Source organism: Egretta garzetta, unplaced genomic scaffold (assembly GCF_000687185.1).
Source record: "Egretta garzetta isolate BGI_Z169 unplaced genomic scaffold, ASM68718v1 scaffold270, whole genome shotgun sequence".
Classification (NCBI taxonomy): domain Eukaryota; kingdom Metazoa; phylum Chordata; class Aves; order Pelecaniformes; family Ardeidae; genus Egretta; species Egretta garzetta.
Window position 1 is genome coordinate 1286323 of NW_009258274.1, and position 15663 is coordinate 1301985.

At 55.6% G+C, this 15663-nt stretch overlaps 1 protein-coding gene across 1 annotated transcript in view; it reads left to right on the top strand.

Annotated features, from left to right (window-relative positions):
- The first annotated feature begins 3076 nt into the window (after positions 1-3076).
- The window catches only part of PDGFRB (platelet derived growth factor receptor beta), a 14906-nt gene continuing 2319 nt past the window's right edge, over positions 3077-15663 (top strand). Inside the window, exons 1-17 of the mRNA XM_009635552.1 lie at positions 3077-3125; positions 4629-4925; positions 5362-5631; positions 5917-6044; positions 6380-6554; positions 7149-7341; positions 7555-7670; positions 8188-8314; positions 8477-8688; positions 9438-9532; positions 9805-9937; positions 10349-10453; positions 10563-10673; positions 11050-11203; positions 12603-12769; positions 13032-13150; positions 14329-14451. Coding sequence (XP_009633847.1) covers positions 3077-3125; positions 4629-4925; positions 5362-5631; positions 5917-6044; positions 6380-6554; positions 7149-7341; positions 7555-7670; positions 8188-8314; positions 8477-8688; positions 9438-9532; positions 9805-9937; positions 10349-10453; positions 10563-10673; positions 11050-11203; positions 12603-12769; positions 13032-13150; positions 14329-14451 — 2574 coding nt within the window. The remainder of the gene's footprint in view (positions 3126-4628; positions 4926-5361; positions 5632-5916; positions 6045-6379; positions 6555-7148; positions 7342-7554; positions 7671-8187; positions 8315-8476; positions 8689-9437; positions 9533-9804; positions 9938-10348; positions 10454-10562; positions 10674-11049; positions 11204-12602; positions 12770-13031; positions 13151-14328; positions 14452-15663) is intronic.

Sequence of the window (15663 nt, forward strand, 5' to 3'; positions counted from 1 at the left end):
CGCGCCGCCGTCCCCCCCCCCGGCACTCGAGGGAGCCCCAGTGTGGCCCCAGGGACGACCCGAGCCAGGAGATCGCAGCCACCCTGCAGGCATGTGGGGCTGAGTGTGGGCGCGGGGCTGCATCGCCCGGCCTCCCTGCAAGCCAGCTGACCTCCCGCCTCCTCTCCCAGCCAAATTCCTCTTTACAATAATAAACGGTGCAGCTCAAGAGAAAAGCTGCCTGCCCTGCCAGGCCAGGGACGGCTTGCCCTTGCATCACGGTGCCGGGGAGGGGCAGAGGGAAGGTCTGTCCCCGTGCTGTTGGGGAGGAGAGGATGGTGAGGGGTATCACATGAGGGTGAAGAGCTGGGAGTTCGCCTCGGCGGCTGCAAGGTGGGAGGCTGCCACGGAGCTGCAGGGCTGAGCGAAGGGTGCTGGACGTGGCATGGCTGCAGGACTTCTCTGGCCTCCAGGCATGCACCAGGATGGGTGGAAGCAAATGGTCCCATGTCTTGAGAACGCTCAGGTCCTGGCCCATGGAAGGATGTGGGAGTCTGAGGGGTCCGTGGCACCCTGCTCACCCACTGGGCTGGGAGGAGACAATCCAAGGTGGCTGAGCATCGTGTAGGTGCCCTTGTTTGGGTCCCTGGGTCAGATAACATCTGGGCGCCTGCTTTCAGATCACTGAATAGGGCTGCACCCACCTCAGCTCCTCCTTGTCTGGCACTCATAGGGTGCATCTTACTGCTCTTGCTGAGAACAGAAGCTGAGATTGAGGAGGGAAACAAGTGCTCAAAGTGAGCTGGGTGCATTTACATCCCTTGTGAAATGCCTGCGTGCGCCCACACGTGCAAGCACACTGAGTCCCCGTGACAGGGAGAGAAAGGTTTGTCCTTCAGCTAGCCAGGCTCTGCGTGCATCCTGCAGGATGGGCAGAGCTCAGCATCTCCAAGCATGCCTCTTGCCCTGGCCGGAGCAGACAAACAAGGGAGAGGTCAGCCCTCTTTGCGAGACGTTGCCACCCTCCCACTCTGCTTGGGAAGCATCTCCAAGAGAAATGCCTTTCTGCAAAACCAGCAGCTTTATTAAAACCAGCTATGAACACAGGGGAGGCAGCCAGAGGCGGCAGGCGGAGGCTGCAGGGCTCTCCCTGCTTGCTGAAACAACACCCATGCTAGCCCAGCACCAGCATGCACCCGTGCCCGGCTCCCCAGCTCCAGCAGAGCAGTGGTTTGCCCCGTCGGTGATCCTGCAGAGATCACTGATGGAGTGAGGAACCTGTCTGTGCGGGTAGAGGAGGCCGGGTTCTTGCCTGTCACAGGACTAACAGTGACAGCCACGAAGCTGGGCAGGCAGCTATAAGCTGGGCATGAGTTTGGGCAGAGCTTAGCTGCTGGCTATTGGGGGTGGGGGGGAGTGGCGAATACAGCCTGGCTTGTGGATGCAGGCAGGGAGGGGTCAAAGGAGAGGATCCCAGTTGTCCCCACAACCTTGAACATTGAATAATGGATGAATCACACACCTCTGTAAAGGAGAATTGGGAAAGCAAGCTAATTGTTCTCACGGCAGTGTCTTGGGGGGCAGCGAGATTAGGTTGTCCATCCTCCTCCTCCTCTCTCCTGCAGGTTGGTGCTCTCGGAGGGTGGGTGCAGTGAGGTCACATTCATTTACAGCCTGATTTTCACCTCGGTCCTTTCATCCTACCCACCCCCAGCTCATCCCCGTAAGTGCTCTCATCCCCTCTGGCAAAGGCAGAAGAGGGAAGGAGTCACGGAGGGCTTTTCTGGAGGGGGGAGAGGGAAGCTGCTGAATAAGCTGGAGACCTGGAAGGATGTGCTGGTAGATCAGACTTTTGTTGAGCCAAAGCAAGAGAATAATAAAAACATCTGACAAGCGCACGTCATTTAAAAACCATTTCCTCCTTAACATCAAGCAGACCAGGAGGCTGCTCCAGGGCCAAGAGGCAGCAGAGCCGCTCAGGAGGGGACAGTGCCTGGGGCCAGGTCAGCAAGCCCAGATTGCCGCTAGCCACCCAGCTAGCACCCCAGAGCACCGTGCCAGCACCACAGGGGCTTCTCCTCGGGCTCTGCCGTGGCAGCAGGTTCAAAATGCCTCTTGTGCTGGAGAGGGGAGGTGGCCAGCGGCCGGGCAGGAGCTCAGCCCCAGATTGCAGCGTGGCTGAGCCGTGAAGTTCAGCTCCATGCAGGAGCATCCCCAAGTTCAGGAGTACTGAACTCATTTTCCCCCGGCATTGTCCAAGCACAGAGGAAGCCTTTCCCTTTACTCTTCCCCTTGTTAGCTTCTTCATTTTGCTTTTCAGAAATGCTCGTCCCTGTCCCTGTGGGGGCAGTAGGGAGGGTTACCTGTCGGGGGTTTCCATGGGAGGCAGATCCCACTGCTCTTAGGGAGCTCTGGTCTCGTCTCCTCTGAGCTCTTGGTTTGCGCCAGGAGGACTGAAAACCCTCTGTGGAAAAGATTTCTTGAGAAATGTTGATAAAAGGGATTTTTCACTAAAAAGCCCACTTAACTATTCCCTTGAAATATATATATTTAAAAGTTAAATATAAGAAACTTTTTTTTTTTGTAGGGTGTCTTTGGGCTTGTTTTATTTTCATCAGAAGGAGCAGAAAATGTGGGAGGGTTGGAGGGGGGAATCTGTTTTCTAGCAAGTTTTCTCTCACTAGGACCGAGGGAAGCAAAAACTAAGGGAAAAAAAGGCAAGTGGTAGAGCAGAGGGAGGGAGAAAGGCAGGGCTCTGCGGTGGGGGGAGCGGCATTTCGAGCAGAGATGAGCAAGAGTTGACACAACTGCTGGAGCCTCCAGCAAAATCCCCGTTTACCAGCAGGAGATGCTTTAGAACCAGCTCCATCTGCAGATCCAGCGTGAGGGGGAACCAACCGCCTCGCTGGGAGGGGAAGGCTGAAAACTGGGAAGAGATGGGAGGTTTCTGAGGTGGAGAAGGGAGCCCGGGGCTCAGGTGGGGGCTCAGGGACCCCCCTTGCCCAGGGTGGCCAAGGGACCCGTCCTCTGCCGGCAGTGCTCCACTCATCCCACTTTGCTCTTGGCAGGATTCGGCCACGAAGGCACAGAGCCCGCCATGCTGCGCCCCTCTCTGAGGACATCTCTCTGTCTCCTCATCCTCACCGGTGAGTGCTGTGTGGGGAGGCGTGTGCAGGATCGGGCCCTGCACGGGGATGCTCACTCCAGGGCAAGGTGGGGGAAAGGCGCAATGCCATGGGGGGGCACGGGGGGCACAGCACGGTCCAGGCATGTCTGTCTGTCCCTCCTAATGGCTCAGGTCCATGGGCTGACGCTGACCCCCTCCTATGGCGGGGTGGATATAAAGTCCTCACCTGCTTCATGCCCAGGGGGGTGGAAGGAGGAGACCCTTGCAGAGGGAGCGCTGCCAGGTGCGCTCAGCCCTGAGCAGACACCCAAGAACACACATTAGCTGGACATTGTGGACACCCCCACAGCAGGAAAGATTCGGTCAGACCCCATGTATACAATAATCCCCCCCTGCTCCAGCAAGGCAGCAGGGCACCTGGCTGCATCTGGGCTGTTTACAGCATTGCTGCGAGTCCCTGGGGGCTGTCCCCAGCCACCCTGCCCACGCGTGGGGACAGCGGGAAGGAGCACATGTCACAGCCCCACTGGGACATCTGGGCAAAGGGTGAAGCGAGGAAGCTGGGAGAGGCACGGGGCACCATTCAGGAAGACCTTGCCTGCTCTATTGCTTCCAAAGGATTTCCTGCAAGGTTTTGCTTTCATTCCTTTTTCACTTTCTTGTAAACTGACATTGTTTCAGCCTAGCCTGTGTCCCGTCTGACACTGTCCCTGTGGAGAGGCAGCCAGCAGAGCATGGAATTGCCTCACTTCCCCCTCTCCCCCTTGCCTGCTAAATGCCTGGCCTTTCCAAGCCTTTGAAGGTGCATCCGAGACCTACCTCTGCCTTTAGAGGGACAGGCTCATCTGGGGATCAGCAGTGCCATCCCTACTGTCAGCTCCCCAGGCCATCTAGACACGCTCACAGGATGCGTAAAAGCCAAGAATGTGAGCAAACGTGTGGGGGAGGCACAGGTCACCCCCCTTTCCAGCCCCGTCCTCACCAAGGATGCCCCTTGGGCTGGTGCAACAGCATCGCAGCCTGGCTGCCTCCCAGCACAGCTCTGTTCACACCCACAGTTCCAACAGCTCCCCAAATCCCCCCCGAGCCAGCCTTCTGCTCCTCACCGCCCAATGACACCAGGCAGTACTGGGTGGCACTGAGAGTGCAGTTACCTTGTGGAAAGGTTGGATGGGAGCAGGCAGAGCTAAAGCATAAAATGGGGGGGGTGTGGTGTGTGTCCACCCAGCATTGCCACAGACAACATGGGTAACTTTGAACATTGCTAAACCCTGTTATGCCTTAATTCCTCTCCAGTAAGGGTGCCAGGAGGTACAGGGAATGAATATCAATGGGACATTTCTGAGGACAGCATGTGTTTGTCAGTGGTGGCTATGCCAAGGAGGACAAATCCAGGGAGGTTATTTTTCAGCGTAAAGGCTGACACTACAAACCAAATATATGGGCATGAGGTTGTGCTCCAGCATGCTTCCCCTTGGATTTCAGAGGAATCCAATTTGGTCTCACCTCCTTCCTTTCCCAGGTCTGCTGGAGGTAACGTTCGGGCACAGCAGGCTGCACATCGAACCTGGAGACGCTGAGCTTGTCCTCGACCTCCACAGCACCTTCTCCCTCTTGTGCTATGGGGATGAGGCATTGGTCTGGGAACGGGAGGGTCAGCCCCTCGCCGCCTCGCTGGAGCACAGGGATGGTGTCTTCGTCAGCAATCTCACCCTCAGGAACGTGACAGGCCGTCACACAGGGGAGTACGTGTGCTCCTACAGCCCTGACCAGGCTCCAGAGCCATCAGAGAGGAGAGCCCTGTACATCTATGTTCCAGGTAGGGGTCATCATGTCCTTGTCTCTGCATTTCCACGGGGTTTAGCAACAAGGAGAAAGAGGGCTTTGAATTATTGTTCTGTCTCCAAGCACCTGGCCTCCCAGAATCCTGCCTCCCATTGCAGGAGAGCCCTCGTGGCAGGTCATCTGGCTGTGGCATCTCTCTGGTCATGGGAGAAGCCCATGTGTGGTGTGCTGGGGCAAGAGGGGGGAGGCAACGGTGCTGGGTGGCAGTGTCTGGGTCTGTCTCACCCTCTCAGCAGAGGTTTGGCAAGCCTGCGGCATGGCAGCTCTACTTTGCCATGGGGAGTAAGGGAAGAAGCGTCCCACCAGTCTGGAGACAGAGCCCTGTGTTGGAGCAGTCCTGGAGGAGCACAGAGCAGCCCTGGTTCAGCTTCAAGCAGCTTTCTATAGCCAGTGTTCCCTCTCTCCCACAGATCCCTCCCTAGTCTTCCTCCCCACTATCACCTCCGAAGAGCTCTTCATCTTCATCACGGGCTACACAGAGGCCGTTATCCCATGCCGTGTGACTGACCCACAGATGCAGGTGACCCTTTATGAGAAAAAGGTGGAGAACCCCATCCCAGCTGCTTATGACCCACAACAGGGATTCAAAGGCTTCTTTGAGGATAAGACCTATTTCTGCCGGACAATCGTGGATGACCAGGAGGTGGATTCAGACACCTTCTATGTCTACAGGATCCAGGGTGAGCTGCCATTGTCTTAGCGTACCTGTGCACCCACTGGGGCTGTTCCTTCAGCCCAATGGCAGGGGACAGCAAGCTCTCCTCCTGTCTCCTTAGCAATGCCCCTGATCAATTTGGAGGCTGGATTTAGTCCTGTCTCCATTAAAGAATGGATTCTGCCAAAGTGCCAGCTCCATCCCTCAGGGAAGAGACTTTCCAGTGGACCAGACCACCCAGGGTAAATGGACTGGGTGCCCACTCATCCCATCCTTTGTTATTCATTCCTTTCTTTCACCTTTCCCACAGTCTCGTCTGTGAACGTCTCCATCAGCGCGGTGCAGACCGTAGTGCGTCAGGGAGAAAACATTACCCTGATGTGCACCGTGAGCGGCAATGAGCTTGTCAACTTCAACTGGGATTATCCCCGCAAGCAAGTGAGTGCTCCAGCCCCACAGGCTCTGGGAAGCAGCTCCATCCTTCACACAGATGTCCCATAACAATCACTGATCAATATCCTAGGTGAAGCTTCATAGGAAGCTTCACTCCATGGCAGAAGCTGTGGGATGCTGCTGCTGCCACACAGTGAGATCCTTGGATTAAGGCTGTGTGTCTCCATAGCCTCTGATCAGTGCACATTCCCTGTCCCGTGGCAGCCAGACTGGGGTCCTCTACCTGCTCCTCCTCCCTCTCTGTGAGCCTGGCTTTGTAGCTGCACTGGCAGAACATGGTCTTGACTTCTCAAACCATATCTCCTGTCCCTGTTGTGCAGGCAGGGAAGGCTGTGGAGCCGGTGACCGATTTCCTGCCCGGATCCACCCACGAGATCCGCTCCATCCTCATCATCCAGAATGTGGAACTGGAGGACAGCGGGACTTATGTCTGCAACGTCTCTGAGGGCTACCATGAGAAAACAGACCGGAAAGACATCGTGGTCCATGTGATCGGTGCGTCACTGCCCACGCACGCAAAGCAGGCAAACTGCGTGGGCATCCAAGCAGGATGCCCCAGGGTGACACCCCCTTCTCTCTGCAGAGCCTCCAGCTCTCTCCGCTCCTCGCCTCTGCCCTTAGTAACCATGGCAGAAAACCAACCCTCACCCCAAGTCATCCCCGCCCACTTCTTGGCTTCAGAATACCCCAAACTCCCCACCACAGCTTTTGGGAACCTTTATGACACTTGAGGGTGTGGGTGAGAGCTCTTCTGCAGCTGTGTGGTGCCAATGCACTGTGAGGTCAAATTGTCACCTCCATCTGCATCCATCCTTATTTTGTGGCATTTGGAGGAACCTGCCCCATCTCTAGAAGATAACAGCCTTTTCCCTGCATGCTGCCTGCCCTGTGACTTCCCCTGCTCCAAAGTGTGGCTCTGCACCCTCACTCCCCTTGCACACAAGTCTGAAGCCTTGAGGGATGGATCTGGAGCTGCCCCACCACTTCTGTGTGCTCAGGGTGTTTTGTTCTAGATCCATGTTTGTCCAAAGTGCTGGAGAGGGGTCTTTTTTTATCTCTGACCCTGCTATCCCTCCTGCCCCCTCACAGAGCGTGGCTTCGTGCGCTTTCACACCCACCTGCCCAGCACGGTGTATGCTGAAGTCCACAAGAGCCGCACCATCCAGGTGGAAGTGGAGGCCTACCCACAACCCAGCATCATGTGGCTGAAGAACAACAAGACGTTGACCATGGAGAGCAGCAGCGAGTTTGTCATCACCAGCAGGAACCTGTCAGAAACAAGGTGAGGGCCCATCACTCCTCACCAAGGTGCAAGGAGGGGATAATTCACAAAGCAAGCTGCAAATCACTGGTTGGACATGGGTTGGTGGTTGAATGCCTTTCTGTGAGTGGATTTCAAGCATGCCTCAGCTGGGTGGGAGCTGGTCACCTCTGAGTGTTGTCAGTCCCCAGGCACCTTCCCACAGCCACCACTCAGGGACTGTGTCTCCTCCAGGTACCAGACGGCTCTGGTGCTGGTGCGGGTAAAGCAGGAAGAAGGAGGATTTTACACCATTCGGGTTTCCAATGAGGATGATGAACAGGAGGTGTCCTTCCATCTGCAGATAAATGGTGAGGATAGGCGTGCAGACATGGGGCTGAGGAGTGTGGGGGCAGTCTCAAAGGATGGCTCCATCCTTTGCTGCAGGACCCTCAGGCTGAAGCCCTTACTCCTCTGACTACAGCTCCAGAGTGGTTTTGGTCAAAGGAAGAGCATTAAAGCCAGAAATGTGTGCTCACTCAAAATATCTCACACGTGGTCTCAGAGCAAGGGGGACGGGGAGGCAGTGCAGACACCAGCAGCTTGGCCTTCATTGTAGTAGATGTAGAGATGGGCTGTCAGCTCTGATGTCCAGCACTCTCCTCTGTGCTCACCTCCAGCAACCTTGATGTGGACAGGTCTCCTTCATGAGCCTCTCAAGCCTTTCTCTTTTTGCTGTTAGGTTTCAAAAATGAAACACAATTGCTATGATGAGACCTACCTCATGTCCCCTCACCCCCAGGCCATGTTAGGGCTATAGGGGAATCATGTTCCCCTTCCATCCTGCAAAGCGAAGGACGAATTCCCACCAGTGTCTCTTGGTTTCAGTGCCAGCCAAAGTGGTGGATCTCAAGGAGAACAGCAGTGCCAGCAGTGGGGAGCAGACCGTAACATGCTCTGCTGAAGGCATGCCCCAGCCAGAGATCAGCTGGTCTACTTGCAGCGACATCAAATGGTATGTGGAGTGATGGACCCCATGGGAATGTCTGGGCTCCTGCATTTATCAGAATAATAAACTAATATTTCATTGCATCCTGCTGGCCCACAAGCCCAGGCATCCCATGGTGGTGTGTGGTCCCAACTGCCTCACGGGTGCCTTTATACCCCCCTGGGCCAGGTGCAGCACCAAGGGGCAGCCCACCCGGTTGCTGGGGAACGAGTCCACGGAGATCGGTCTGCAGACCAACGCCACATACCACGCAGATCTGCAGGTGTACCGCGTGAACAGCACCCTGCAGCTGCACAGGGTGGACCAGCCCCTGCTACTGAGGTGCACCGTCCAAAACTTCCTGGGCACCAACTCCCAGGACATCACTCTGGTCCCACACGGTGAGTGCTGCGGGAGGTGTTTGAGCCAGAGATGGGGAGCTAGACTTTCCCCTCTGTGCCTCCAACCTGAAGGTGCTAGGAGCCAGGACTCTCCTCTGATCGCTGCAGTCCTCGACGGCAGGAAGCTTGGGTATTCTGCCCAAAACAAAGCCTCCTACAGGCAAAGCAGGAGAGGTTGCCCCAGGAGGAGTCTGGAGCCTTTACATCCACTGGCCACCGACATCCTCTTCCCACCGCTGGCAGGGTCATCCCTCCAGGGAAGCAAGATGAGAGTACCTGAGCAGGTCCCCAGTGTCTTGTTATTAGCCCGCGGGTCACTAGATGGTGCCACGGACTAGAACATCCATGCTCTGAACATCCCAAATATGAGGAAGGATGGTCTAAGCCTAGGTCCGGAGCTGCCAGCTCTCCCCCAAGCCAACCAGCCCCTCTAGCTCCTTACACCTTTTCCATGGTCAGACCTCTCCCAAGGCAGCAAGCCCTTCAACAGCCTTTAACAACCCACCACCCCATGATCCCTGGGGTGCTGGCCCTGCAAGCGCTGGGCAGGTCTGCCCAGAAGGAGAGGACAGGGACTGCCCCCACCCAGAGGAGAGCTGGGGCCCATGTCTGGGGGGAGGTGTGTAGCAGAAGGGGGACACTGGCTAGAGGAGGAAAGGGGAAGGGTGCTGCTGTACCCTCCTTTCCCCAGGGTACCCAGGCCATGCAGAGTTGGAGGAGTCTAACTGCTGTCCCTGTTATCATTGTAGCCTTGCCGTTCAAAGTGGTCATCATCTCTGTCATCCTGGCCTTGCTGGTCCTCACCGTCATCTCCCTGATCATCTTGATTGTCCTGTGGCAGAAGGTAAAAGAGGAGAGCGTTCCCAGGCTGCCACAGTGGTACCCCCATGTCAGGGTGGCTGGGAAGAGCAAAGCTGTGAGCTCCTGCTGGTGTGGACCTGACAAACGTCCCACCCATTTCAGGAACCACAGCCCCCCCAGCATCTGTAGGCTAGATGGGGCATGAGGCAATGGTTGCAGGGACAAAAGACTCCCTGATAAAGCCCATCCACACCCCCCATGCCCTCCCTGACCTTCAGCCTCTCAGATCTCTTTCCCCTTTGCTCCCCTTTCCAGAAACCTCGTTATGAAATCCGCTGGAAGGTGATTGAGTCAGTCAGCTCCGATGGGCATGAGTACATCTATGTGGATCCCATGCAGCTCCCTTACGACTCCAGCTGGGAGGTGCCCAGGGACAAGCTGGTGCTAGGTAAAGACTGTGCAGGTCCCACTGATGGGCCCCTGGGGTCCTGGCTGTCTGGGGGTAATGGGTTTGGGATATCCAAAAGAGACCAACCCAGAAAGCACACAGATACAATGTGGTCCCAGGACAAAGGGATCGCCTGGGGCCACAGTAGGAAGTCAGCTGCTGCCTTTGTCACAAAGCACTGGGTTATTCCTGGCTATCCTTTCCTGTCGCTGGAAGCTCCTTCCCTTCCCAGCCAGCCAGAAACCAGCCCCAACCACAAACATCATAGCTCACCACCACCTCCATGCCCACCAGGAAGACTGCAGCAAGGCTGGTGTGGTTTCAGACAGAGGACTTGTGTTTTCCAAGCTCCTCACCTCAGCTCTCCTCAAGGACTATTACCAACTTTGTCTCCTCCCTGTTTCTTTGCAGGACGCACTCTTGGCTCCGGTGCCTTTGGACGCGTGGTAGAGGCAACAGCCCATGGCCTGAGCCATTCCCAGTCCACCATGAAAGTGGCAGTCAAAATGCTCAAGTGTGAGTTGGCCCCACACCATACCTTTCCCCTATCCCAAAGCTGTGAGGCTGAACGGTGGCCATGTGCTCCCCTCCTCGCCCTGCCGCTCACACCAGCTTTCTCCAACAGCCACTGCCCGGAGCAGCGAGAAGCAAGCCCTCATGTCCGAGCTGAAGATCATGAGCCACTTGGGACCTCACCTCAACATTGTCAACTTGCTGGGGGCCTGCACCAAAGGAGGTAGCCGAGTCCTGGGCACCTTGTGTCCTCTCCCTGCTGCCCTGGCTGTGCTGAGCAGAACTGTCCTCAGAGAGAATAATTCCTGTTTTCTGGTTCAGAATGATTCACCCTTCCCCTAGGAAAGCCCTGTGGGGCTCTGAAATACCATCTTTCCAACCTGATTGAAACTGGGAAGGCATGTTACTCTTAACCCCCACCCCCCTCCCCAAACACAAATTTCAAATTCCAAAAATGCTTGATACCAGACAGATTGTTTTTCCACCTGGCCCTGCCTAGACGTCCTGCAATCTGGGAATGTCCCCATGCACTGACATTTGCTGCCCTGTGGAGCGAGTGGGGCTGAGGCAGGGCTGACACGGGTGCTCTCTCCCACCAGGTCCCATCTATATCATCACCGAGTACTGCCGCTATGGGGACCTGGTGGACTACCTGCACCGCAACAAGCACACCTTCCTGCAGTCCTACGGGGAGAAGGCACGGCGAGAGGCAGAGATATACGGGAACACCGCCAAGGAGGACCACGTGCAGAGGTACCTGGAAAGCAGCACTCTCCTCTTCCCTGGTGCCTATCCCATCCTAGCCTCCATCAATGAGGGAGGCTGGTACTGCCAGGAAGGATACCTATATTTCCTCCAGATCAGTAAAATAAATGCTGGCCCAGCACTGGGACACATTTGGCCACTCTCTTACCTTGTGAGACTGGCCCATGTGCCAACCAGCCATCTCCAAACAGCTCCTGGCAGACAGGGAGTTGGCAGAGGCAATCTGTGTGTCCTAGGAGGCTGAGTTTGCTAGCACACACGCTGGCTGCTCCATGCCAGTTGGGAATATTCCCTGGCATCGTTAACTTTACTGGCATAACCACAGCTACCCTTCAAGTACAGGGATGAAGGGTTTCCCAGCATGTCTTAACCCTTGGAGACCTCAGCTTTGCATTTTCAGGGCAGGTCACATTGCTGTGGAGCCTAAGGGAGAAGTGCTAGAAGGAGTGCAGTTGCACAAGAGGTGCTACAAGGAGAGGGAAACGGTCCTTCGTCCGGTTGCCAGCTGTAAGGGATGTAGGCAGATCAGCGCACAGAAACGGTCCCATGGGAAGTTAGAAAGCAGAATTTCCTTCCAGCACACCAAAACAATAGTAAAATAAAGCAGTGTTAGGACATCAGCACAGCTGCCCCCATGCTTTCTTCATGAAGGCAGCTGAGATCCTCCTAAGCACTGAGCACAGCCTCCCAAGCCCGTGGGGATGTGCCCCACAGCTCTGGTCATGCAGCAGGTTTCCACTGCCCAGCACCATCACATGGAAGGCCTCAAGATGCTGCTTCCCAGATGCAGTTGTTGCTCACTCAATGGAGAGGTACTCAAGAGTGTAGACGTCTGCTGATCCAAACTGGGAAGGTTTAACTATGGGCAGAGGCTTGTGTCCTGCCTGCTCATTTCAGCCTTCTCCAGGCAGGTCTGGCCAGCCTGGGAATGGACACAGCCAAGGTGGAGGGTTTTGCCTACCTCCTCTAGCTTGGGTCTCCTGTCCTCCTGCCCTGTGGGTGCGTGTGGAGCTGCACAGCCCTGGCTTCCCTTCCTGCCCTCCCCAATGCCCAGCTCGTGTGCTGAGCCAAGCCTGTGCTCTGCCAGGGAAGGTGAGCATAAGAAGCTGCAGACTGTGGGCAAGGACACCTGGGACCTGCAGGGTTAAATGGCAGGGCTGTTTAAAGCTAGCACTGAGGACAGCAGAGCTGTTAGGTGGTGGAAGGAGGTCTCCAGTGCCATTTGCACTTCTCTGCATGCGCGATACAGGGCTTCTTTCCCTGCCCTGAGACATTTCAGTGCTGGAGCTGAGGGTTCAGGAATTGCAGTCACACAAATCATTGCTCTCATCCCCTGCATCTCCTCCTCTCCTCTGGATCTGAACAGCCTCTTTATTTCTCCCCACAGTCACCTCTCCTTGTCTGTGGAGAGTGATGGGGGCTACATGGACATGAGCAAGGACGACTCCCTGGATTATGTGCCCATGTCTGACATGAAGGGTGAAGTCAAGTACGCTGACATCGAGTCCTCTAACTACGGCACCCCGTACGAGCTGCACAGCTATTCCCCATCAGGTAACAGCTCAGCCATGGTGGGAGGGAGAGATGCTTGAACTCTGGGCACTGGATGCCTTTGCTTGCAGAGATGGATGGTCCATATTGCAAAGGTCATCTCTGGGACAAATCCAGCAGTGGTGGCAGATGCCCTCTCAATGGGAGCTCCTGGCTCTGTCCCTTTGTTGCTAGAGGCAGAGCAATCCCCAGTGGGTCCTTCCATTGGTGGGCAGCCCACGAGTGTGCTGAGTAACACCAACATCCATCTCTGCTTGTCCTCCAGCTCCTGAAAGAACAGACCGGGTGACGCTGATAAATGAGTCTCCACTCCTCAGCTACATGGACTTGGTGGGCTTCAGCTTCCAGGTGGCCAATGGGATGGAGTTCCTGGCTTCCAAAAACGTATGTATGCCGGCTGGTCCATGGTGCCTGCAGTGGTGGAGACCAACAGTGCTCTGCCATGTCCTGTGGTCAGCTTCCCCTCACTGTCCTTCTGTCCATGCCAACCTCCTGCTGGCAGAAGTGGCTGTGCGATTGAAGAGCTGCTGACCGCTTCTCTCTGGAAACACAGCCCTGGGGATCAGCATGACTATATTTGCACGTGACAGCTAACCCTGGCTTAGATCGAGCTTCAGACCTCAAATTCCCCAACTCTGAGCTCCTCCCAGGCCATGTGCAGCCCAGCTGCGGTGTTATATCATCCCTATTTACCGGGATGACCGAACGGTGATACCCTCCCTGTGCTAAAGCACAAGGCGCTCTGCAGCAGAGCTACTCCTCTCCACCGACACCCCTATTGCACCACATGCTCTGAGCCCCCAAGGCCTCATCAGAAATGCTTGTTTAGTGGAAATTAAGCCACCACAGAGGACTGGGCTGGCTTAGCCCAGGGCAGGCAGTAACATAGTTGGACTGTGTGAAACATCACACAGGGCAGGGCTAAGAGAAGGGGTAGGGATGGCATCAGTGATGTGCGGAGAGAAATGCCTGGCTCTCTGCCTCCAGCGAGACAGCCTGATCCCCAAAAAGTGCATGGTCAGTGCTCCCCCATGGAGCACAGAAGAGGACCTCCCAGCTTCCCACAGCTTCCCACAGTCACACTTTACAGTGGCGTAATCTCACCAGGCTCGCTAGTATGGCAGGGTCTTGAGCAACCCTTGGGGCTGTTCATATGGAAAACATCCAACATGCTGGCAAGCCAGGAGGCATAAGCTAGGCTGGTGTAACTCTGACGTCTTCAGACTGCTGGGTTGGATTGTTCAAACAGAGATGGAGACATACCCTCCTTGCCAGCCCACCAGCCCCCTTGCTTGGCCAGGTCCTGGCAATTCCCTCTCTGCCGAGTTGATCAAATTGCCCTTGCCAGATCTGTATGACTGTTGCTGTCATGGGGCTAGCAGCGAAAATGTGGTTGCTCTGTTAGTGGCTTTGAGCCATGGTTGTTCTTAGAGGTGGAACAGATGCCTCAAATGATGTGAGGTGATTCCTGGCCCTGCAGCCCCAGAAATGGGCTAGTGCTGGGGCTGAGCTGCTTCCTCCAGGGGCTCCCACAGTGACAGTGCCCTGCCTCCCCCCTACAGTGTGTGCATCGTGACCTGGCTGCCAGGAACGTCCTCATCTGTGAGGGGAAGCTGGTGAAGATCTGTGACTTTGGCCTGGCAAGGGACATCATGAGGGATTCCAACTATATCTCCAAAGGCAGCGTGAGTACTGGGAGCTGTGCAAGCCCCTTCTTCACAGGGCTCTGGGCCTGGAACCCCCTACATGCTCTCCCTGTGAGTCGCCTGCCCAACATTGTGCCCCAGGGTGGTGACAAAGAAGGACTCTCGGGAGATGGTGTCAACAACCAACCACCCTGCACCTGATGTGCTCTGCATGTTGCAGAGTAGCAGAGTTGCATGCCCGTATCTCCAGGCTCTTACAGAAGAACGAGGGCAGCAACATGTTAGAAAAACTAAGGATTGTCCCCCCCCATCATGGGCAGCAGTGCTGCAACCCTTCCCTGCATGGTGCTGAGTCCAGTCCTGAGCTGCAGGCGGGAGGAGTGCAAGGTTAGGCAGCTCAACAGTGCTGTAGTGAGTCACTGGACACTCTGGGAAGAGGTTCACAGACTTCTGCTCCAACCACTAGACCACAGGGTTAGAGGAAGTGTTTTCCTGCAAGCAGTTACTTTCCAGAAAGACGTCTCCAATCTTTCGAGGCAGGAGAGGATGAAGTTGTAATCGAGCTTCCCCAGAACCTCCCCTGTGACTTCAACACCAGCATGTCCACTCCAGCCCTGAGCATTTGGGAATGTGAAACCCCAAGCAAAGCAGGCCATGAAATTCCCAGAGAAATGGAGGCTGAGGGAGCTGCGAGTGGAGCCAGGGCCCTCAAATTCCAGTCTTTATCTACTCTATGAACTACTTAACTTCTCTTGTGCTTTCTTCCATTGGCATGGGATGGCAGACAGGCACTCAGTGCCTGGGCAGAGAGACCCTGCTGCAGAAGGGCTGGGGTTTTCTAATCCAGCCTTGGCATAGCTGCTTTTCCTTCCAAAACGGGAAATGAAACTGGGCCCCCTTGCAATCCTTCCTGGAGATTATTTTGGTGTTCATTGTGCAAGCAAATCCCAGGAACAGCACAGCCAGTGCTGCATACAAGCTGGTCAAGTGAGGCTCCTTTTATCACTCTCAATTAGTAAGAGCAGGAAAAAGCTGGATGTGTCCTTCGGCTCTTTTCTGGTCATCCCATAGCCCTCTCCAGCCCAGCCTCAGGTTTCCAAAGTCCAGATAGGCCTGGACTCCCTTCAGGAGTACTGTGGTCATGTTGTGCTTGTCAGTGGACTCCCCAAGAGCTAGGGAACAGAGAATGCACACCACGACAGCTCACCATGGCAGACAGTGATGGAAATGGATGTAGAGCACCCACTCTTT